Raw genomic sequence first — 26,013 nt, 5'->3', positions numbered from 1 at the left:
ATAAACATTTACATCATTTGACCAGAAACAAGTACAGTATTTGTGTATTGTACGATTAAGCTAAAACTTGCAGCAATTATCAACAATCCAACAGCAAGAATTTAACAAGCAAGTTTTGAAGAGAGATTATACATGTAATGTCGGCTAATTTATAAGCAAAGCACCATCTACCCACGCTTCAGCACCACCACCATAATTGCTAAGACAGCCAATCCCATGAAGGATGCTCCCATTATCTTGTCCACGGGCATTCCACTGCTGGCGCTGCTCTTTTCATCCACAGACGCATTTCCTGCTCCAAAACCCCCAAAGAGGCTATGGATGAAATCAGACACATTCTTCACCATCTCTGTTGCTGTAACCCTGATGTTTTCCATGAAGCCAATGAACCCGTTTACAGAGCTTCCAGAAGACTCCTCATCAGACTTTGGGTCATAAAATCCATTATCTGCGGATGATTCCTTGTCATTCATATCCGTGTCATGGGAAAGGACACCTGCTAAAGAACAAGGGAGATATGATAGAGTTGCTATGGAATTTCGAGAGGTCGAGTGCAAGAATTGTACAACCGGTAAATGAATCTATTCTTACTTGTCGGTTGAGATAGGAAGAACTCCATAACTTTCTCATTTTGCATCACAGCATCCCAGACATTTTTGTCAGAGGCAAGCGAAGCAACAACACTCTGTTAAAAACAAAGATCAGAATCATGATCACACAAGTAGAATAATGCTGTCAAAATTTGAGTTTGCTCCAGTTTGGCATTGCCACAATTAACATCAGTCTTGAAGACCACGCACACACTCATTTTGATCAAAATGAGAATTTTTATCCACATAACAGTGAAAGATCTCAAATGCCAGTTTAGATCACATCATGTAGAAATAGCAGCCTCCAAGTCGCATGAATCAGATTTCAGAGATCCCCAACATATAATTAACGAAGGTCTTTCAAGTTCAATATCAACACAAATGCAGGAATACATATCCATCTCTTGGATGTTCACTTATCATTCACATATGATGCTGGAAAAGACATTTCCACTTCAACTTCCATATAATACGCACATGACCAATTATCTTCTTAAAATGACCACTCTACCCTCAGCCACGAGCTAAAGAATTTCAGCTCATCCCTGTCCTAACCAATCACATCTAACTCCATCCAGTTGGATGACATCGCCACCGAAATTTTTTTAACAAAACAATTCTGCCCCTCTACTTGAATCCATCCCACAAGAAGACTCCTCCACTGTGTGTCCAGTAATAAGGGCATTCATGGCCGTGTACTGTTATTTCCATGAAGAATAGATGCACAAAGAAACAATGGAGGAAACACTGTTTTTCTGAGAGAAACATCACCGATGCCTAGTTACTATTTTCAATAACTGAAAGTGTGATGCAGACTCTAAAAGCCTAATCCTAGAAGTGGAATTCACATAAAAAAAGGGCGTAACCAGTGCACGAGGCTCCCGCTACTGCGGGATCTGGGGAGGGTCATAATGTACACAACTTTACCCTTGCTTTCGCAGAGAGGCTGTTTCCAGACTCAAACCAGTGACCACTTGGTCACAATGGAGCAACCTTTACCGTTGCTCCCGCCACTGCAGAATTCGCATAAACGAAGTTGCTAATTTAAGGCCCAGGAAAATGACACCATTAATGAAAAATAATAAAAAAAGGATCATTGGATAAATCATATGATATCAAGAAGTCAATTTAGAAACCTTAAAACAGATTAAATCAATATACTTGTCTAGTGGTCTTTTAAAGCCACTGAACCGTGCAGCCATATTAAGACTGCTTCTCAGCTACCAACAGAGTCCAGATCAGGTCCCCACATGGGGATGATGGGGACCCTCCATGGGGTGTGGGACCCACCTCTGGTGTGTAGGGCCCACACCCCATGGAGGGTTTGGATCTGTCCCCATGTGGTGACTTGATCCAAACTCCTACCTCCAAGGATGCAACTGGACAAGGGTGCAAATCTTGCTAGTGACTGTTAACAAAATATTAGATGTTAACAGATAGAATAGAAACCGATGATAGGAGATAGATTGGATGTATTTAATGGAAGAGAGAAATAAAACTTGAGAACTGACATGACGTAAGAACCAGAATGGATGATCTCACCAGTAGCAAGAAAAAAAATTCAGAAAATGGAGTAAGAAGAATAGAGAACAGAACATGCAATGGATGATGAAAAGAAAGTAGGAGAAACAGCTGTAGATCAAAACAAGAAGAAGAAGAGGTCAAAACACTGTTCAGGTGGACAGTGTCACAGCCCCTTACTTTGGCTTAGTGAGAATATTCCTAGAAGAATCGTGGGGCATAATAGTCTTTAATTTATTAGTGATTCAAGTCCCTAAGTGAAGGGTATAACTGTCCTTTTTCCAACTTCTTAAAGCCTACTTGCACTAATCGATGGAGCCATATTTAAAGGTGGAGACCACCAATAAAGAGAATCAGCAGCAACTCTCGATCACTTAAAAGTGGGGTCCACAAGAAGCACCATCGGCTGGAAGATATTCCTTGAAGATTATATCTAGTTTCTATTTTTGAGTCAATCCTAGTTACTATTTTCTTAGTTTCTATTTCCAAGTTTAGTTTCTAATTTTCAGTTTAGTAGTTTCTATTTCTTTGTTACTTGAAGTGCAAGCATGGCCATCTATACATTGTAAAGGCTTTAGATGCCTCCCCAAGATTTAGTAGATGAATGAAATTTTGCTTGAATGCAATGTCTATTCTCATGTCCAATACTCCAATTGGTTGTGACTTGAATGGCTGAAGGAGCCTGGCTGAGAGAGCCTAATCCACTTATCCCCACTTTTTATATTTTCTTCTCTTCTCTGCCTTCACTGCCTCTCCATCAATCTCTGTCTGCTGCTGTGTTGTTGAAGCTGTTACAACCACTGTGAAGATCATTCGAAGGTTGCTGCTGCTCTCTACTCTCAAGCCAAGGTTGTGCTGCTGCTGCAACATCCAATCGTGTGACCCTGCTGCTGCTCCTGCAAGTTGAATGGTTGCTGCTATTCCTGAGTTCCACAACTCCATATCCAAACACTAGAATCTGCTGAGTTTTGGAGCATCAACTCACACCAACACTCCCTTCACTCGATCCCACTCCTGTCCAGTTCTGCTGGCTGGATTAGCCTACACCACTTTCTAGTTTCTATTTTCATCCTCCACCCTCCATCTCCACTTCTGCCTATCAAGATTGACCCAAACTTGCAGGCATGCCTTCTACCATCAAGGCCTACACTCGGTTATCATTGGAGCCCAAGATCAGCATTGTTTTGGAGGTTCGCCATAAGCTTCTAATTTGGTGTTTCTCTTATATCTCAACATCCAACCATCACAATTGGATGAGATTTGGAGCCAAGGATCCTCTTACCAACCTCTACACTCGATCCAAGTTTGATCACCATCACATGGCTGGTTTGGCTTGAAACCCTAAGTTTCTAATTCTAAGTTTATTCCAATTTTTTAATTTTGTGGGTTTTTGGGACTAGTAACCTAGTCTTACATTATTTGGAACGATCCTACTGTAGATTCTTAATTGAACCCCTTCTCCATTAAGAACAGACCTCATATTTAGAGGTGGAAGCTTGCTGGTAGTTGCTGAAACAGTGGCCTATGATTAGGGATAACAAAGAAGAAATAGAGAGGAGAGAAGGAATCGAAAGAAAGACAGAACCACGGGGTAGGGGAAAGAGAGAGGGATGCATGTGCACAGCTCTCATCTGATCACATTACTAACTAAATTGTTTATTTCCAACCAAATTGACCACAGGTGATATTGTATTTATACCACTCAAAACAAGTAGGTAATCAGAATTCCGATATCACTCAGAAAAGAACAACTGCTATCAATCTCAAAAATCTCATTTCAATATCCAAATATATAGAATAACTGTTCCCATTACTATCCTGAACTAAAAAAGTGTCATTAGAGATAAAACTCCAATAAATACAGATAGACCCAATACATCAAAACTCATTTCCCATGGAAAAAGAAAAACCGTTTCAACATCTTTTAGATTTTTAAGACTGTACCTTGGGATCATGTTCCATGGTATAGTGTACCGTGGGATCATGTTGAGTAGTTGAGTTGTAATTTTTTTTTTTGGCACGAGTTGAGTTGTAATTAGGTTGTTAGTTTCGTTTTAGTTATTTTCTTTTATTGTAAGGAATTAGACTTAGACTTGGTTATGGCTTTCTATTGTAATTAGACTTTGGCTATTAGTAGGTTACCTACCAAGAATCGGTTGTTTGCTAATATAAGGGAGATGATGTTTACGATAGAAGAATTATATTCAGTTCCTATCGTGTTCACCCTCTCTCCTCTTCTCCATCTCCATCATGCTCTTCTTCTTCTTCCTCCTCTCTCTCTCTTTCTCCTGCTGGTTTATAGGTTTGGTGTTCTGCCGCAACATCAAAAACTAGAGCAAACATATAATAACGGAGCATCACCCGTTATTCCTTCCATAATCCATCTACGATTAGGGATAACAGAGAAGTAATAGAGAAGAGTGAAGGAATCGAGAGAATCAAGGAGAGAATCATGGGGTAGGGGAAAGAGAGATGGATGCATGTGCACACCTCTCACCTGATCACATTACTAACTAAATTGTTTATTTCTAACCAAATTGACCAGGGGGGATATTTTATTTATACCAATCAAAACAAATAGATAATTAGAATTCCGATAACTAGAAAAAGAACCTTTTAGTTCACTCAGAAAAGAACGACCATTGTCAATCTCAAAAATCTGATTTCAATATCCAAATATATAGAATAACTGTTCCCATCACTATCCTGAACTAAAAAAGTGTCATCAGAGATAAAACTACGATAAATACAGATAGACCCAATACATCAAAACTCATTGCCCATGTATAAAGAAAAGCCGTTTCCACATCTTGTAAATTGTTAAGAGTGTACCGTGGGATCATGTTGACTAGTTGGGTTGTAATTAGGTTGTTAGTTTCCTTTTAGTTATTTCCTTTTATTGTATGTAATTAGACTTAGACATGGTTATGGCTTTCTATTGTAATTAGACTTTGGGTCTTAGTAGGTTTCCTACCAAAAATCGGTTGTTTGCTAATATAAGGGAGAAGCTATCCTTGATAGAGGAATTATATTCAGTTCCTAACGTGTTCATCCTCTCTCCTCTTCTCCATCTCCATCATGCTCTTCATTTTCTTCCTCTTTCTCTTTCTCCTGCTGGTTTACAGGTTTGGTGTTCTGCTGCAACATAAAAAACTAAAGCAATCATCTAATCACGGATTTGGAATTGTAACCGAGCATCACCAGTTATTCCTTCCACAAGCCTTCTTGAATCTCGAATGGAACTCTGGTCCAGGTTTTGGCCACTCAGCAAGGAACATATACATATCCAGGATTGAGCCTAGTTATTCATAAATCACCTTTCTACCTGACATTTGTTATTGAAGTCTTATACCCCTTAAAAATCAACTACTAGACTAACTCTGACTAATTCAGAAATTTCCTTATTCAAAATAAACCATGCAATACCCCTAATGGACTCCACTACTTAAACTGAGCTCTTTCAATAAGACAACATTTTGGTATTATCCCATTCCAAGTAAACCGACTATAAACAAAATTTCATAACCAACTTGCACAAAAACCGAGGACTATTCTTAAAGTATGGCTGCATTAGAGAGAGTGCATACTACCACCATTAAATATTTCTAACACCATCTCATTTCAACATCTTCGGAAAGTACTTCAAGGAAAGTGCTAGAACAGATGCTATTTAGGCAAATATTAGGGCATAGGGACCTGCAATGGAATCTAATATAGAAATGCAAATACCCAGTCCCCCTCTCCCCCCCCCCCCCCAAAAAAAAAAAAAAAAAAAAAAAAAAAAATATATATTAACCTTATAAGAGATACAGTAGATCATGTTAGGCTAGGTGAAGGCAACCCAAAACTAAACCCAGAACCAAATCCCTCACTGGTCCGGTTCAACGTCAGTAATTTTCCAAAGCATGCAGCAGAAACCCTAAAATTTAAGACTAGCCAGGTTGAAGAGTTCCCTCCAATTGTACAACTATGAATTATTGCTTTTATATTACTTTATATCAAAGTCACTATTCATGTACCATATTCTCTACTTCCATACCCCCTTTTTTTGGGGGGAGGGGGAGACAGGGAGAGTGATAATGCAAAAGGATTTTGCTGATGAGACACAAAAAAGGAGAAGGGAGACCGTTTTATACAGTACAGGCCCACAAGACTTCACAAAAACAGAAAAAACGTAATAGATCAGAGGGATGTAGGCCATAGCCGTATACCACTAGTCCTAGATCACAGCAATACTAATCTTAACCCTAGTCCTAGAATAGACCAATACTTATCTTACCACTAATTCTAGACTACAGCAATACTTACCCCTTTAAACTCTGGACAGACACATGCTGACCATAAAATCATCCTACAATCATCTTCCCTATCACCAAAGGAGCAGGATAATTTCTTCACACCTTTCCATATGTTCCATAACAGGTGTAGGATTGAATCCAAATCCCTTTCACCTGCTCTGCAATACCTGGCCATCCCAAACACAGTTGTCACGGCGTATAGGCAACCCAAGGCAATGGAGGAAGCCTAAAAACAAGGTGACACCAACAAGGCGACCAAGGCACCGTCCTTTGGCTGAACTTATGTATTCTTACAACAGAAAGGAAGACATTAAGCAATACATCGCCCCTGGAGTTTAAAAGGTGAATTGTTGGACTTCCCTCCGCAGATATCAAATTATATGGGAAACCTGAAGGCAGAGCGCCAGAATGGCTTGTAACTGAGACTTTAGCAGAGATCATACTTTATTTAGCCCTCCAACTCCAAGCCCTTCCCCTTCCATCATCAATTTTTTGTTTTTGTTTTTTTATTTCGTCAACAAATATAAATCATCCCAGCAGTTTTAACAATTGCATATATTAAGTGACTTCCTGTTCACAAAGGTTCATTTCAATCTTTCATCTCTCACACAAATAAAAAACCCCACATCTCCAAACCCAATACGAGAGAGAGAGAGGCACCACCATAACATGGCAGATCATGGGTTGTGTTTGAGTACACCATGATTCAAAGCTTGAAAATGGAAGCTACCACAAGAAATCATTTTCAAAAGTGGGGCGGGAAGGGGATCATTGCAGACACCTTACCAGGGTCAACAAGATATATAGTCTAATAAACAACCAAAGAGAGAGTACGAAAGAAAATGCAAATTTATGACGTTTGAATGGAAGACCATAAACAATGAATGGTGATCCCACACTGCCACCTAGAAAAGGAAAATATATTAACAACATAGGTCTTAATTGTATGTTATTTTCAGTAACGCCAAAGAGGGATCCATATAGGCTCTAGGTAACCCACAATGTTAAATAAGTTTCTTGATGGAACATAATGAGATAAGATACATGATGATCAAGTTTTTAATGGAGGAAAAAAAAGGTGTTAAATTGTTGGGGTGTTATATGTATACCACGATAGGAGTCGTCCCTCTATCGTGTATTAGATTTACTTAATGTGGTTTTGTAGACAATTCTCTTGTAATCTGATTTCTTTATATATGGCGGTAGAGGGGGAGGCTAGAGCTATCAGTTGTTAGACTCTCTAGCAGCCTTCTCTTACTTCTCCCTCCTCTGTTCAGTTACTGGTTTCTAAGTTCTGTTATTGTCACATGAAATCAGAGTGTTATTAACCAGTAATCTTCCTCTTTCAATCACTGGTTTGATTGTTTTCTAGTTGCAGCAACCTATGCTGCCTATATACTGGTTTTTGCCCCAGTTATTGATGATATGAAACAAAACTAGGGCACTCTACTACTCCTATTGTCATGCTCATGAAGTATTATTGATCCAGAGATTACATTTTTGGTGCTTGCAGTTTCAGATTCTGGAAGTTTTCTTCAAGTTCATGGTGTCTGCAATTAATTTCTAAGCTGCCACCTGATGTTGTTGAATTTCTCAGGGATTATTACCCTAATCTAGAGGCCCACTTGATAAAAAATTGGAGCATTCTGCTGGTTTGATTTTCTGCACTCAGATTTCTCCCCAACACAGGCGGCTACTTGGTTTTTAGGTCTAAAATCAGACCACCTGTTATTGCAATTATTTCTGATTTACCCACATGATCAGATTAAAAGTTTGGAATTTATTCCCCTGTCATAGGAGGTCCTTCCGTTTCAGTTTCAAGAAATTCTGATCTGCTGATCTTGGGAAGGTTCAGCTTTTGTTATTGGTCAAGGACGTGGTTCTACCTTCTCAGGCAGAGGCCGTGGCCAATGGAGAGGCCATGGTCATGGACCAAGTGGTTGTGGTAGCTCGCTTACTGATGTCTACTCGATAGTGTACTTTCTGCAACAGATCCAATCACATTATTGATACCTGTTGGGCGAAATATGGCCGCCCTGAATGGGAAAATGAGTTCGCCAACACAGCTGTGACTGATATTTCTACTGAAAGAGTACTCTCTGGCGACACCCCACTTATATCTGCATCTGGAGGTTCTTCCACTATGTTTGTCTCTTGAGATGATAATAATCAGATACTTAAGCATCTTCAACAAGGGCAGGCCTTGGTGCAACAGTAAGGTTGCTCCATTGTGACCAAGTGGTCACGGGTTCGAGTCTGGAAACAGCCTCTCTGTGAAAACAAGGGTAAGGCTGGGTAAATTATGACCCTCCCTAGATCCCATAGTGGCGGGAGCCTCATGCACTGGGTGCACCCTTTCTACTTAAGCGTCTTCAACAACTTGAGTCATCTGCTTGTACTTCCACAGCCACACAGGTAACGGGTCATGGTACGGTCTCACCAACCTCATCCATGACACTGTCATCTGTCCTTCATGTTCCCAAATTACCATTATGTCTTTTATCTGTTCGTCAACTTACTAAGAATCTTAACTGTTCTGTTACTTCCTATCCATCTTATTGTGTTTTTCAGGACCTTCAAACAAGGTAGATGGGATGGATTATTTTAAGACATCTCCTCCTGTTGCCCATCTAAATTTAGTTCATGTTTTAATAATTTTGGTACTAAATTTAGATTGACTACTTTATCAAATAGATATCAAAGATGCATTCCTATATGGTGATCTAGAGAAACCTTTTGAGTATGTTGCTTAGGGGGAATTCTACCAGAGTATACAACAACAACAAACTCAGTGGGGTCAGCTACATGGATCCAAACAAAACAAAGTATGGAAAACATAGTTTTAACCCCCCCAAAACAAAAAAAAAACAAAAAAAAAGTGTGGAAAGAGATGAGAGAAAGATGGGAAATAAATAGAGAAATGAAAGATGAAAGATAGTAAGAGAAATGAAAGATGAAACATAATAAGAGGAAAGAGGCATAGCCCAATTCGTCAGGAGAATCTCAGCTAAATGGGGTCTGCGACATGGATCATTGACCTCCAGTAGGCTCTGTCTAAGGTCATACTTGGAACAAGCCCTAGCCTATGCATGTCTTTCCTCACCACTTCTCCTATGGTCATTTTAGGTCTGCCCCTAGCTTTTTTAGCTACTTTAATCAGAATCATATCACTCCTCCTTACTACGGCGTCACTAAGCCTCCGTTGAATATGACCATACCACCTTAAACGACTCTCTCATAGTTTGTCATCGATCGGGGCTACTCCCAAGTCTGATCTAATAAGTTCATTCCGTACTTTATCCTTCCTTGTTTTTCCACACATCCATCTTAACATCCTCATCTCTGCTACACAAAGCTTATCAATATGACACTTCTTAATGGCCCAACATTCTGCCCCATACACCATGGCCGGTCGAACAACAGTCCTATAGAATTTTCCTTTAAGCTTTAAAGGAAAACGCCGGTCACACAACACTCCAGACGCACCTCTCCACTTCATCTATCCCAAGTTAATTCTCTATAAAACATCATCCTCTATGTCACCTTCTTTATTTATGATAGACCCTAGATATCTAAAAGTCACTTTGCAGTATCTCTCTTTCCTCAGTTCGCACCATATCAGTATCCATCATAGTGTGACTAAAATTACACATCACATACTCCGTCTTCGTTCTACTAATCTTAAGGCCTCTTGTTTCCAAGGTTGATCTCCAAAGCTCTAACTTAGCGTTAATCCCTTCTTTTGTCTCATCTACTAAACGATATCATCGGTGAAGAGCATACACCACGAGACCTCGTCTTGAATGCTCTTGGTTAGTTCATCCATGATAAGCGCAAAAAGATAAGGGCTCAAGGCGGATCCCTGATGTAACCAAATCATAATTGGGAATTCCTTGTCTTGCCCTCCCACAGATCTTATACTAGTTACCACGCCTTCATACATATCTTTAATTACTTGCACACAAGGATTTAAGTCTTGGTCCGTATCGTATCGTCTCGGCCGATACGTCTCGGTATCGGTCGTGGTCGATACGATACAGGCCGAGACGTATCTTTTTTTTTAAAAATGTACATGTCTTGACTGTATCGAGACGTATCGACCGAGACGTATCGATACGATATGATACGATCGATACGTATCGATACAGCCGAGAGTTTTTAAAAAATTATTTTATTATATTTAAAAAGCGATATGTATCGAGGGCGTGTCGAGTCGTCTCGATATGTATCGATATGTGTCGAGCCGATACATACCGATACATATCGAGGCGACTGAACGTCGTCTCGATACGTATCGTTAACTTAAAAAACACATGGCCATTTCATCATTTTCACCCAAACTTCGATTTCTAGCAGTCCAGGCGGAAAAAGGTCTTCCCGGCTTTGAGAAACCCTTCCAAAAACACATTTAAACTTGCTTTTGGGTAAGATTTCTTGAGGGCTTTCAATTCTTTGCCAAAAACGAACTTAGAGGAGCTGAAATCACATCATTTGGTGGATCTAACAGCCTACATTCGAATTCAAAAGCTGTTCTTGAAGGGTTAGGTAAGTTTTTTGAAAAAAACTTGAATCTTTTGCTTTAATCTTTGATTATTGGTATGTTTTTTGGTATGAATCAAAGAGAATATGTTAAACAAACAGAGAAATTGCATTCTTTGTATGCATTTACAAAGATTTGGTTTCAAATCCATGTTTTTTTGACCATTTTTACCCAAAACCGAAAATTCCTTCTTTAAAATGAAATTTTATTTTTTTTTCTTCTTAACTTTAAAACAAATGGTAATGTTTATAAGATATGGAGTACATTATGTATAGATGTATGACATCCCAAGAAGATTATACATTTACCCTAAAATCTGTATTTTTTTTTTTTTTAAGGTATTTTCTGAATTTATAAAATACTTAAAAAAATGTAAAAAATATGATTTTTCCATCTATACTCTTTCATTATAATTTGATAAAATGTATAATTGGCTGAAATAGAATCAAAGACTTAGATTCATATATGTAGTACATTATGTCATTTTTTTTAATTATTTAAAAAATTAAATAATGTGTAACTAGTTGTAGAAAATATAAAAATGTTTAAATATTGTTTATGGCAACTTTGCTAGGTAGTAAATAAAAGAAGATGATGCAATGCATGACATGCATCATAATATGTGTCTATACTTGTATAGTTGTATAAATAATAAATTATTGATGTGTGGATTTGAATATTGTTTAATATATATCTTATATAGTTATCTACTTTTGTTTGGTATTTAGGACGATGCCGCGACAACAAGACATTGAGTGGTCTTATTGTACCAAAATAAACAATAATAGATTGCATACACAGTGCAACTTCGTGACACCCAACATCTTGGAGGTGGGCTAACTCGGCAAAAGAGCACATGGCGAGGAGGATATGGAAATGTTTCCAAGTGTACACGATGCCTGTAGAGTTAAGCGGGGCAATGCAAAAACACCTTAGAGATTCCAAAAAAACATCCAAGCAAGCACATGATGATGTTGATGCATTGGTGAAAAATTTGATGGAAGATTTTGAAGATTATGAAGGATCGGATATGGAAGCAGAGGAGGACCCAGAGTTGGCATTGGCGATGAAACAATCAAGACATGAAGCAAAAGAGCAACAATGGAGAGCTGAGCAATTGATTAGAAGTCAATCAACTCGACCCAGCCAGGGCCCTGTAGATATTGGTGTTGGCTCCTCTTGTCGTCCATCTCTAAGTAAGGGTAAGCAGCCTGTTGGCCTTAGTAGAGCAACCAGTGTGAAGGGGATGTTTGACCGGTTTACAAAGAGTGGTAAGGGTAAGAGAAAGAAGAGCCCAGATATCAGAGACATGGATCCTAATGTCTATAGAGCAAGGGATGCTAGCCAACAGAGGATTGAAGAAAGCTTTCAACCCAAAACACTTAGTAAAAGGATAGGCAGAGCAATCTCCAGATGGTTCCACATTTCTATGATTCCACCATATAAGGCCAAAGACCCCCACTTCAAGGCCATGGTAAAGGAGATTCAGCGGTGTGGGAAAAATGTTAAGCCACCCACACCTCATGAGATTGCTGGGCCTTACTTGGATGATATTGTCCAAGAGGTGCATGAGTATGTAGAGAGGTTCAAGGAGAAGTGGCCACTATATGGAGTGCCATCATGTGTGATGGATGGAGTGGACCAACAAGATTATCCATCATCAATTTTCTTATCTACTGTGATGGAAGGACGACCTTCCACAAGTCGGTCAATGCATCTAGTGAAATCAAAGATGCCAACTACTTGTACAAGTTAATGGATGAAGTTGTGGAGGACATAGGAGAAGAAAATGTTGTCCAAGTAGTAACTGACAATGCAGCAAATTTCAAGAAAGCTGGTCAGTTGCTTATGTTAAAGAGGCAACATTTATTTTGGACACCATGTGCAGCTCATTGCATAGATTTGATGTTTAAGGACATAGGAGAATTGCCCAAGGTCCAAAAGTTGGTTGGTAATGCAAGGAAAATCACCAACTTTATTTACAACCATAGTTGGGTTTTGGCATTGATGAGGAGTTATACACAAGGGGATTTAGTGAGACCTGCAACAACAAGATTTGCAACAAATTACATTGCAATTGATAGCCTCATTTCCCGAAAGCATGGGCTGCTACAGATGTTCACCTCTACTGAGTGGTTGACTAGCAATTATGCAAGGTTTGAAATTGGGAGATTTGTTCAAGATCTTGTTACCTCCTCAAATTTTTGGACTGCAATGGGCCGACTTTATAATGTTATGATACCACTCTTTTGTCTGCTTCGAGAGGTTGATGGGGATAAAGAGCAGACCATGGGTAAGATGGTAGATGCCATGGGATGTGTGAAGAGAAAAATACATGAGAATAATCCAACATCAAACAAGAAGTATTTGAATATTATATCCGATCGATGGGAAAATATGTTGGTTCAAGATGTTCATTGGGCAGGTAATCTTATAAGTATATGACTTTGGTTTCATTTTAAACACTTAGTAGTTAGTAAGTTACTATTTATTTATTTATTATTAGAATTTCTAGGTTTCTAACCATCCATTACAAACCATGTGCAGCATATTATTTGAATCCGGATATCCAATACTCAAATGATATAGGGTGTAGACGGGATCTATTGCGTGCCCTAAGGAATGTTGTGAACAGAATGGAGCCAGATGTAGCGAAGGCCACACTTGCCATGGATGAGGTTAGAACTAAATTAGTTGTATAAATGATTGAAACCAAGAATAGAGTGATTGGTGGAAGTGGTACTAATATATATATATATTTTTTAATACCTCTCTAGGCTAAGTATTTTCGGGAGGCCACTCGTGGTTTTGCTGATAGAATGGCTATCCATGCTAGGAGCACACAACGCCCAGGTAAGTTAGGTTTACCTAATTTATTATATCATTTAAAATTTGTTTTAAGGTTTTGTCTTTTAATATTTCATTTATTATTGTGCAGCTGATTGGTGGCTCAATTATGGGGGTATTAGTGCTCCACACTTAACCCGAATTGCAATTCGACTATTATCCTTGACGGCATCCTCTAGTGGCTGCGAACGTAACTGGAGTACATTCGGGTTGATACACACCAAACCCCGGAATCGTCTCAGTTATTCAAAGTTGGAGAAGCTAGTGTATGTCCATTACAACATGAAGCTGAAGCTTAAATATTTAGAGCTGGAAAGAGAAGGAGATGATGTAGATGTCAACCCAATTGACATCAACCACCTACTTGACGATGAAGATCCAGTTAGAGCATGGATAGAAGATACCGATAAGGTATTGGTGATGGATCAATTAAGTGAGGATCGCCAGACAACCAAACCTGATCCAATGATAGAGAGCATCATTCAACAAATGGATGAGGATGCAACACAACCACCATCACAAGATCCTTGTCCTAATGTTGAAGAAAATGAAAGTAGCTCTGAAGAAGGTTTAGTCAGGAGGACGAGGTCAGGTCATCCGTATGGAGGAACTCAACAACATGTTGATGATGAGGATGAAGACGACGATGGTGATGGTGATGGTGATGGTGATGGTGATGGTGATGGTGGTGGTGGTTCTGTTGCTGCTGCTGCTGCTGCTGATGATGATGATGATGATGATGATGACGACGATGATGATGATGGTAGTGGTGGTGGTGGTGGTGGCCATGGTGCTGGAGGTAGTGGTGGTGCTGGGGGTAGTGGTGGTGGCCATGAGGCTTCACAACATCGTGCTGGGGTTCAGTTCACATGTGAGGCAGGATACACACATACTACCCAAGATATGGATCATGGTGCTGAGCCTGCTGGCCATAAGACTTACTCGCGGAAGCCACATAAGGGCAAGTCTGCCAAGCGCTCCCACAATCCATATGATAGTGATGTGCTTATGAGTAGCATGGAGTCACTTAGCATTAGTTCTGATTATGCTGGTGCTTCATCAGGCCATGGGCATTATGCATTAGGTTCTTCTTCAGGCTATGGACATGGGGCTTCTGTAGGGTATGGAAGTTATGGATACGGAAAGAATCAAGCACAAGCACAACCTAGTGCTGTCGTGACATTAGCCACTCCAGAGCCAGTACACACGATTCTACTATGAGTGGGAGAGTCACTACCATCAGTATTTTGACTGGGCTCAGTATTGTGCTTATGTTCGGACAGTACACAACATCATTCTAGTCGCTCCTATTGTTAAAGACCCTTACACACATGACTTTGATCCACCCCGACATTCTTCATGGCAATAGAGTGACTCTATATGTAAAGAATTTCATCATTTAATCTTTTATAACAATTTCAAAGTGCTGCACTTGTCTGGTTATTGATTATTCACAATTCTTACATAACTATGATGTGTGCTATCGTGTTAACTAGAGTACTTTATTGGGTCAATACTACTCGGCCCATCTCCATCAAGTAAGTTATAGATATACTCATCCCATCTCTTCACAATTTCCTCATCCCTAACCAACACTCTTCCATCCTCACCCTTGATACACCTTACTTTGTAAAAATCTCTACTCTTCCCTTCTCTCATCTTAGCTATTTTATATATAGCTTTTTCCCCTTCTTTTGTGTTTAGGCTGATATAGATGATATAGAGATCCTCAAATTTCTTCATCCTACCCATTCCCACAATCTTCCTAGCTTTGTTTCTGGCCTCAAAATACCTCTTTTTATCCTCCGTCTCTTTAGTCCTTTGCCATGTCTTAAAACAATCTTTCTTGGTCTTAATGGCTGCTTGGACTTCATCGTTCCACCACCAAGTTTCCCTAGGGGTTTGACGATTACCCTTTACTTCCCCAAGCACATCTTTGGCCACCTTCTTAATACAAGTCATCATCTCATTCCACAACACATTGGTGTCTCCCTCACAGTCTCATTTTTCTTATTTTACTACCATATCAGTAAATGTCTTAAGGGACTCCCCTTTTAGTTTCCACCATCTTATCTTAGGATGCAAAGGTTCCCTCCTACACTTTTGTGCGCTACGGCACAAATCCAAGACTACGAGTCTATATTGGGTGGTGAGACACTCCCCAGGGATAACCTTACAGTTTTTACACATCAATCTGTCTGTCCTGCTAGTTAGGAAGAAATCTATTTGGCTGCGATGATTCTACCAGAGTATGCAAAGGATATCTATGGGTCGAAATAGTTCCCTAGAGCTTGGTTTGACAAGTTCGGTATTATTGTTACTCGTCATGGTTTCTCAGTGTTATTCTGACCACTCTATCTTTGTACGACACAAGGGCTCCAAGGTGGTGGTATATGTTGTTTATGTGGATGATATAATAATAGCCGAGGATAATATACTTGGAATTGCAATAGTGAAAATTTATCTACACCAACATTTTCAGATTAAGAAAGGGATTAGTCTGTCATAGAGAAAGTATGTGTTAGACCTCTTATCTAAAATAGGTATGCTTGCCTCCAAGTCTGTTGATACTCCTATGGACCCTCATTAGAAGTTCGGAATTGATGATGGCGAAGACTTTGAAGACAAGCACCAATATAGGAGACTAGCAGGGGAAGCTTATTTATTTGACTATTACTAGGCCTGATATTTGATTTGCAGCTGGTGTAATCAATCAGTTTATGCAATCACCAAAGAAAATTCACTAGGAGGTAGCCTGTCGAATCTTAAAATATTTGAAAAGGGCTCATTTATTGTCCTCATCAGAATGTTGGTCTATTAGGGTTTTCCAGATGCTAACTAGGCTGGTGTTGATGGTGATAGAAGGTCCACCACAGGATATTGTACTTTTGTTAAAGGAAACCTAGTCATTTGGAGAAGCAAGAAGCAAACAACTGTGGCTAGGTCTAGTGCTAAGGTTGAGTATCGAGCAAGGTTCGAGAACTCGCGAGATCTCGCCGAGATCTCGCCGAGTTTCTCGGTTTTGGGCAAAACCGAGTCGAGTTCCTAGTCGGTACAAAAAACTACAATTTCTCCACCGAGATCTCGCCGAGATCTCGAGATCTCGCCGAGATCTCGGTGATATCTCGAAGGTGAAAATCATGGTTTTTTTAGTACAAAAAAACCAATATCTCGCAGAGATCTCGGCGAGATCTCGGTTGGGCCCAAAGATGCTAGTTAGTTGTATTTAGCCCAATTTTCACCCAAAAACCATTTCCAACATAAGAGAGAGCAGGAACAGAAGTTCTTAGGCTCTAAACCAAGGGGAAAAAACCTCTCCTTCAAATTTCTTCTTCTTTCTTTCGATTGTTGGATGGAATGCACTGTTTGGAGTTAGATTGAAGTGCCAAAGTGAAGATTCAAGTGCCAATTTGGAGCATCATCACCTATTTGCAAGATTTCAAAGGTGTTTTCTATTTCTTCCCCAAATCTATTTTTTCCAAAAAAAAATTTTGTAATCCTTGTTAGATTCATGTGGTTTTAATATATGTTGAACATCTTTGCCCGATCTATCACTTCATGGAGTCGGATTTTTTTTTCAGTTAATAAATTATTTATTATAATTTCTGGAAAAATAAATGATTTATTTGAAAAAAGAAAATGAAAAAAATAGGATGAATAGTGATTGTTTGAAAATGATTTTGATATATGTTAAACTACTTGGGATGCTCTACAGCCCCATGGATTAATTTTTTATTTTCACCCATTAAAAAAATTATTTTATTTTTCAGATTTAATAAATATATTATAAAAATTAAAAAAATATATATAATATTAAGGAAAAATACTTATTGCTTATGGAAAATTATGTACAACATATGTACATAATATTCAACTTCAAATGGTGTCAAATTCATCATTACATTATATTTTTCTTATACTTTAAGGTATAAATAGTTTTAAAAAAAATTCAAAATATTATTTTTAATTAACAAATAAATACTTGGGTTAGGGGATAAATAAGATATAATTATTTCATAGTTCTAGTAGCTTGACATTACGTTTAAGAGTTATGAATAGCATACTTTAAGTCTTGAATACCTTACTTTAAGTGATCCATGGTTATTAATACATGCTTTTTTATGTAAGATGTCAAACATAAGACATTTTGTATTCAATGTCCGATATAGCATGGCAACATGGAGTTCCCATGTCCATGAGACAAAAGAAGTCCAAATGCAATTATTGTGGGAAGTTGCTATCCGGAGGAGCCACCAGGTTAAAGCAACACTTGTCTGGTACAGGCAAGGATGTTTCATCATGCCCAAATGTTCCTATCCAAGTGAAAGTGGCAATGACACAACATTTGAAAGGAGGAAGATTAAAAAAAATCTGAGAGGGAAAGAATGCAACAAGAGTTTAATGAGGCAATACTAGAGAGGGCTGGTGCAGAGGTTTGTGGCGAAGATGATACTGACATTGGGCCTCCACCTGGTGAGTTTCAATCAAAGGCTGAATGGAGAATTTACCAGCAGACTTTGGCTGAGAGTAGACAAAGTTTTCATTTTGATAATATAAGAGCATATGAGCAAGCAAGAGGAGCTGGTGGATCTGGCTCAGCTGCACCAGTGCAAGAAGATGAGAGGAGAAGAAGCACTGGGACAAGAAATATACCACGACCCCAAACCCGACCACGAGTACAAGGTCCAGAACCCATTTTTGAGCAGGATCCCACCACTTTTAGGCAACAAGATGCCTACCAGCCAACCATCCCACAAGTATTTGGTGGTAAACAAGAGAAAGCACGAAAAGCCTTCAACAAGTTCATGCTTTACCATGGCATTCCAGCCAATGTAGCACAAGGAACATACTATGATGCATTCCTTGATGTCAGCGGAGGGCGGTGCAGGGATGGAAGGGACCTTCACCATTTGAATTATACAATGTGTATTTGCCTCAGGGAGGTAGAGGAGCTAAAAGAATACATTGATGGTTTGAAGCCAATGTGGGAGACATATGGGGTTACTCTTATGGCTGATGGTTGGACTGGACCTACTAGGCTGTCCATCATAAATTTCATGGTGAGTTGCAATGGAAAGACTATATTCTTGAAGTCTATCGATGCATCAAAGCATATAAAGGATGCATCATACTTGTATAAGGAGTTGAAGCAAGTGGTGGAGGAGGTAGGACCAAGGAACGTTATCCAAATTGTGACGGATAACGGTTCCAACTATAAAAAAGGCTGGAGAGAAGTTGATGAATAAGAAGAGTAAGAGGATCCGGCTCTTTTGGACCCCATGTGCAGCCCATTCTATTGATTTAATGCTGAAGGACATGGGGAAAAAGACTTTGGTGGTGGGTGTGGTAAATAGGGCAAGACAAGTGACAACTTTTGTGTACAACCATTCTTATGCTTTAGCCTTGATGAGGGAGAAATGCAATGGAGATTTAGTGAGGCCTGGTGTCACTCGATTTGCCACCAATTACATTGCATTGAAGAGCTTTCAGAGTAAGACGATAGGTCTAAGGTGTATGTTTGCAAGTCATGAATGGTTTGGTTGGCAAGGTTCTAAGTCAGAAGAAGCAAAGGTAGCACAACAGACCATTGCAAATGATGGATTTTGGAAGGACTTGGGGAAAGTGGTTGGCATATTAGAGCCAGTGGTGGCAGTACTGAGGATGGTTGATACAGAGAAGAAGCCTACTTTAGGCCACATTTATGCTGCCATCCAAAAAATGAAGGAAATGGTTAGAGCTGCTATACCTCGAAGTGCAAAGTCCTACACTAACATCATTAATGAGCGGTGGGAGAAGCACTTGAGTCATCCATTGCATAAGGCTGGTGAGTTCAACATACTTTATACTTTAAATGTTATAACTTTTTTACATTTACATATTCAAAACCCTAAAGGCATTAAAGCGATTAAGTCACTAACAAATCATATTTGTGGTGTTTACTTTACCAGCATACTATTTGAATCCAAAGTATCACTACTCCCATGATCTTGGGCTAGACATAGAATTGTTAGAGGCGCTTCAAGCCATTACTCAAAGTTGGAGCCCCATCCAAAGACACAAGCCGCTTGCAACGATGAGGTGAGAGTATGGGACTTTGGCACTTTGGTTTTATGAATGTAATTACTAAATAGGAAATACTAATGCCTCATATTGAAAATAGATCAAATACTTCAGAGAGGCCTCAGCAAGTTTCGGTCGACTAGCTGCAGTGGAGGGTAGACAAAAGTCAGACCCTGGTAGGTGGCATGATATTACATTTATGAATTATAATTTATCTCTTTATAATGTACATATTCTTACTATTCTATATTTGTAATGCAGCCGACTGGTGGGTGCTTTATGGTACAAGTTCACCCAACCTGAGGAAGGTAGCAGTGAGAGTGCTCTCACAAACTTGTTCATCCTCCGGATGTGAGCGCAACTGGAGTACATTCTCATTGATACATTCAAAGAGGCGGAATAGGTTGGGTAGCGAACGACTGGAGCAGCTTGTGTATGTGCACTACAATATGAGATTAAGGATGAGGCACATACGTGAAGGAATTGAGGCCAATGATAAAGAACCCATTGAACTGTCCAACATTTTTCAAGAGGACTCTGATGACGATGAGGATCCCCTATTCCAGTGGGTGAGGGATCGTGGTACACCGATATGGATCAACTGGGGGTAGGCCCGACCCCACCATTGCGTCTCTAACCGGCACCGATGTTGATGAATATATGTCGACGCAAGAGGGGCGTGCACATGCGAGTCACCGAAACCTTTTGAGCCGCTGCTTTGTAGGAAGTCCTGCCGATGATGATGATGGTGGTGGTGATGACACTGGTGATGCTAGTGATGGTGATGGTGATGGTGATGGTGATGGTGGTGAAGCTGCTGCTGCTAGTGGCATGCGGAGTGGCGGTTATTATGATGATCGTCATGAGGGGATGCGCGAGCGGATGAGCAAGAAGTTGGAACGCAGGAGGACCCCGTGCGTTTCACCGGTGAGTCTCGGCTTACGCATGCCACTCAAGATCAAGACCATGGTGGCTACCCTAAAACATACAACAGAAAGAAGGGTCGCAAACACTCACATCGACCATATGCTCGGGAGGACAACAAAGAAGATGAACACCATGCTTACAAGTTTCGGAAGCATGAGTATAGATACTACTATCGAGCATCGATCATGGCAATCATCTCAGATCATCATGGCTATGACTATGGCCAGCAGAGCACCGGTTCGATTATAGTGCCTATGGTCGGTATGGGCACAAGAATGAGTATGACAATCAAAGCTCTAGGTCGTGTTGGGCATACATTCCTAGTCCCAAACCACCATACATGCCTCAAACTCAATATGACAAAGAGTAAAGGATCTTACACCTCATACCAACAAATTCCCCCATGTACCCTAAGATAGGGAGATTGGTATATGTTGATCAAAGACTTATATGGAAGCTGTGTCACACTATTTGCAACACTATAGCAATTCCATGACATGGGAATTATATGTGGATCGATATAGGGATGAATTTCTTGTTCAATCTCATTTTATGTAACAAATTAAGTGAACATTGATGTAATGTACATTTTATTTGAATGTTTTGATTGATGTGTGCTAATTAGAATGTTTTGATTGCTAATTTGCTATGTTTTACTAAATTATATATAGATTATGTTGTTTTAGACTTTTAGTACGACTCGTCGCCTACCAACCTATGGTCCAAAGTGAAACTCATATTTGGACTTGTTTTTTGGCAAATCTGGGCATGCCATTGTGTTTAAATGGCCTGAAATAGGCTGGATACCAAGTTTCAGACCCAAAATATGTGTACACCCCACCGAGTTGGGGGTCCGAGTCCAAAAAAAAAAAAATTGCACCAACTCGCCGAGATCTCGGCGAGATCTCGGCTCGACTCGGTTTCTGGCCTAGCCGAGATGCCACCGAGACCCGAGTTCTCGAACCTTGGTATCGAGCTATGGCACATACTACAGTCGAACTAATGTGGTTAAAGTCATTACTCCAAGAATTGAGGTTTCCAGTAACTTCTCCCATGAAGATGTTTTGTGATAATCAAGTTGCTAGATACATTGCTAGTAATCCAATGTTCCACAAGAGAACCAACCACGTTGAGGTTGCCTATCATTTTGTAAGGAATGTTGCTATGAAAAAACTGATTGTTACTCTGGTTGTTTCTTCTGCTAATCAACTTGGTGATGTCTTTACCAAGCCTCTATTTTGTTCTACCCTTTGGAAGATTTGTTCGAAGCTAGGCATGGGTGATATGAAGCTAGGCATGGGTGATATGTATGCTCCAATTTGAGGGGGAGTGTTAAACCGTGGGGGTATTATACGTTTATCACGATAGGGGAAGTCTGTCTATCGTGGATTAGATTTACTTAGATGTGCTTTTTTCTATTTATTTCATTCCTTATTGGACTAGGATACTTAGTATCTAGACAGCTTACTTATTGTTCACTTTCGTAGTCTGATTAGGAAAGTCTCAGTATTCTAGACTATTCTTTTGTAATCTGATTTGTTTATATATAGCGGTAGAGGGGGAGGCTAGAGCTGCCTTCTCTGCCTTCTTCCTCCTCTGTTCGGTTACTGGTTTCTAAGTTCTGTTATTGTCAGATGATTTATTCAGCACAAGTATGATTGCACATGTGAAACTATTTTCCAGATGGGGTCAGAAGAGCTTCAGCTGTTGGTTCATGTGGAATAGGATATTTAAGATGAGTAGAATTTTAGAGAAAGCCTATCAGCTAGCAAGGTTGGCTGGCTGACAGAACTATTTAGAAGGTTAAAACAGTCAATGTTTTAAGTTCATTCACCCAAATATGGTTATATTTTTGAGAAATTAAAAGTAATTAGAAAATCCAATAGCTGATAATACTCTCATTTAAGAAAAAAAGGGTAAGTTAAGTTGGAACCTGGGCTGCAGGACTCTCTTTCAGCAACAAGAATGCCTGGAGGGCAGGTTTTGGGACCGAGGGACTGGCCACCACAGTTTCCTTAGAGATACAAGCTTTGGTTTCCGAAACTCCACTGGAATTGGAAGAAAAATATACCCTGGCAGTGCAAAACAGAAAGATATGACCTTCTCCGATGACACAATATCATATTGAAAAATTACTTCAGAAACCTATATAAAATGAGTCAATGATGACCTTCCATGGATTCGCCTATATAAGCCGCGGCTAAAGTTGCAAAAATAAGAGCTTGAATACCACTTGTAAATAGTCCAAGGAGCATAACAGATATAGGAACCACAGATGGTACTAAAGAAACAATAAAATTAAGACTGCTCGTCGAAACATATTAACAATTCTATAAAGGTAGAACACCCAAACAAACATTGAGGCATTATGCTTAAGAAAGAATTTCTAAAATTTTAAAAAAGGTTATAGCATTAAGTCTATAACATAAAATACCTTCTTAAATGTCCACAAGCAACGCAAGTATACTGATTAATACCCCCCCCAGGCCAAAGAAAAACATGTAAGGTCCCGTTTGGTAACACTCCTGGAGAGTGCTTCTGGTGTTCTTTTGCTCTACGGGAGTGCATATAGAATAGAAATGCGTTTGGCACACATGGTCCAATCTTGTGTTCTCCAAGACTGGACCGGTTCAAAAAACATGAGAAGATCAGGAATTGAGAAACATCAAATTGAAGCTTCTTCAATTCTTTAGCACAAATTAAAGATCAAAAGGGTAAAAACCTAAAAGCTACTCCCGATAAAATACTCGAGTGAAAAGGCTCTCCTCTCACGCCATTCTCTTCCACGAGCTCCACACAACCCTTGCTGCGGTCCGCTTTCCTCTCTAGCTGGACCCTCTCTGCAACAACGAAGGTCTTTGCAACTACGAAGGTGACTCTCTCTCTCTCTCTCAAGCAGAATCTCTGAGATTTCAGGGAGTTATTACAATCGGAAAATTCTGAAACGAAGCCCTTAGATTAGGATTTCTTCCATGGAAAAGAAAAAGAAATCTAAAACCTGCGTTTTTCCTTTATTTCTCTCTGGAAAAGAAAAGGAAACGAAGAAGAAAACCAATGGAAAAAAAAAAAAGAAATCCAAAACGCAGCCCCTCCCCTGCGTTCTTTCTTTTATTTTTCTCTGAAAAACCTGCGTTTTTATCCTTTATTTCTCTCTGAAACTCCCTGCCTTTAGCCCAAAAAAAAAAACTCTGGGCATTGCAGTTTTGTTGTGGCCCTTTGCGAGCTCTTGCTTTGCTGGTTATTGGATTTCCGGCTTATGGACTCAGATGTGGTGGCTCAGTGGATTTTAAGTGGGCTGCTGTGGATTCAGTAGCAGAGATTCTGGTGGAATCCTGATTATTACTCTCTCCCATCCCTATTCTCTTCTCCATCAATTGAGATCAAATTCGAACTTTTCTTCTCCTGTGTTTGATAGTTTTCTATCTTCTCTTGATTCTGTTTAACTTGCTGAAATATCATCCTGCTAGATAGGATTCTGCTCTTTCAGTTTTTCCTTCTGAATTCTTGTTCCTTAATTTTAGTTTTAGTTCTGTTAAACCCTAAACCTTGAAATCAATTTCAGAATCCTACTTCAAGTAAACTTTTAAAAATCTGTATTTCTGAACATCAAATCTGATTCTTATAATTTTGTTGTTACTGTTTATTCATTAGTTGAATTCAGTTCTGGAACCTAAAATACTGCCATTAGGACCCTGTTTTAGGGAAATCAATAGATCAGTTAGAAGAAATACGAAAGAGAAAGAGAAGATGGAAGAAGGTTAGAGGAAGAATTGCCATAGCAGCAACACTCACAAAAGAGCATTATGTTGTTCATCAAAATCGTGGGGCATGGTTCCCCTACTTGTAGTTTACATTTTGAAGGATAAATACATATTCAGTAAGCTTTTCCAAAAGAGCATTATATTTGGACCCATTAGCTGCAGCAGCTTTTCTAATTCTGCCTGTGTCATGTATGCTGGTCTTTCCCCTATGGATGCATTTCTTGGGTTTATTTGCATATGCATGGACAACAACCCCCCCCCCCCCCACACACACACACACATAGGCTGGAACATGATTCTATCAAAAAGCTATTTTGGTAGACAATCTAGAAGGAAAGAAATGGAATGAATCAGGATTTTGTGATATTGCTTCCACATTCCATATTTCATGCCATCTGCGCAAGCACGTAGCCCAGGCATATCCACAAGTAATATATTAATCATAATTATTATGGATTAACAATGAACATAATGGAATTTATGTAATTTTTTTGTACAAAAAAAGTGATTTTGTAAAATGTCTGCCAAACATTGTTTCTGTTTTTTTTTTGTTTGTGGAACACTTCTGTAACAGTTTTACCAAACGTTGTTTCTCTTCCACGAAAGTATTCTCACAGCAAGGAATCGCAAAAGAGCACTTCTGTGAAAAGAACATTCTCCCAGAACGGAAGTGTTACCAAACGGGGCCTAAATGAGTCTCAACTACATTTCTCTGCCCCACCTCACGCCTTCGCTTTGGCTTGGCGTATTAACATAAGAATCCTGTTTCGAAACTCTTCCTTTCTATGTTTTTTTAAATGACTATCCCGTATGAATAATAACAACTCAGGACATCCACAGTAATGAAAACCAGCAGCTTATTCTTCCTCGACATAAGAATTTTCTAATAATGAACGATTAAAAACCATACATGAGAACTGCAAAACACATAGACAGCGAGAACACCCTTTAAAGAGCAAGGAAATAAACAAAGTAGAAAAAGATTAAAGAGGAATTTACTGGTCTAGGGCATCTTTCAAATCGCAAGTTGCCTCTTTGGCCTCCTCCAATGTCGGAACCTCTCCAAAGACAACTCTAGGCATCGGAGCGGTCGAATCCAAAAGTAGGTCGCCTTCATCGCCAGCGAATTCCCAGTCATCGATCTCCCACAACGGCCTCTGAACCGATGCATCAATCTTCCCATTTTGAGAAGAAAGCATCACGGAGGACCTCCCTTCTTCTGCGGCCACAGAAGAGAAGATAGAAGTAGCAGGCCTTGAAGCTTTTCCAGCGGTGGTCGCCATCGACTGCTCTGCCAGAGGCACTGACGGGGCACCTCGCAAACCGCCATTAACGCCGAAACTGGCAACCTTGGCTGCAGCTCTCATAGCTCCTCCTCCTTTCATCATCGTTCCTTCTGAAACCCCTGAGAAGCGAAGAACCTCTAATATGATAATATCGTTTCAGATTTTGGAAGATATGAGAGATGC

General features: G+C 39.6%; 1 protein-coding gene across 1 annotated transcript; it reads right to left on the bottom strand.

Annotated features, from left to right (window-relative positions):
• LOC122666909 lies at positions 1–25,987 on the bottom strand. The gene is made up of 4 exons (XM_043863021.1): positions 25,544–25,987; positions 22,717–22,855; positions 592–685; positions 1–496 (listed from the first exon to the last, which is right to left on the bottom strand). The coding sequence occupies exons 1-4, from the start codon at positions 25,930–25,932 to the stop codon at positions 168–170; spliced, it is 951 nt and encodes a 316-aa protein (XP_043718956.1). The 5' UTR covers positions 25,933–25,987; the 3' UTR covers positions 1–167.
• Between the last annotated feature and the right edge of the window lie 26 nt (positions 25,988–26,013).

The sequence above is a fragment of the Telopea speciosissima genome, chromosome 1 (genome assembly GCF_018873765.1).
Source record: "Telopea speciosissima isolate NSW1024214 ecotype Mountain lineage chromosome 1, Tspe_v1, whole genome shotgun sequence".
NCBI classification, from domain to species: Eukaryota; Viridiplantae; Streptophyta; class Magnoliopsida; order Proteales; family Proteaceae; genus Telopea; species Telopea speciosissima.
The sequence above is the reverse complement of the archived record's forward strand: the minus strand, read 5'-3'. Positions and strand labels throughout refer to the sequence as shown.

Excerpts from the sequence above, each read along its gene's own strand:
- LOC122666909 (XM_043863021.1), bottom strand. The coding sequence starts at position 25,932 with ATGATGAAAGGAGGAGGAGCTATGAGAGCTGCAGCCAAGGTTGCCAGT. Across the intron at positions 22,856-25,543 it reads TTGAAAGATGCCCTAGACCA|GGTATATTTTTCTTCCAATT; the intron begins GTAAATTCCTCT and ends TTGCACTGCCAG. Across the intron at positions 686-22,716 it reads AAGAGAGTCCTGCAGCCCAG|AGTGTTGTTGCTTCGCTTGC; the intron begins GTTCCAACTTAA and ends TGTTTTTAACAG.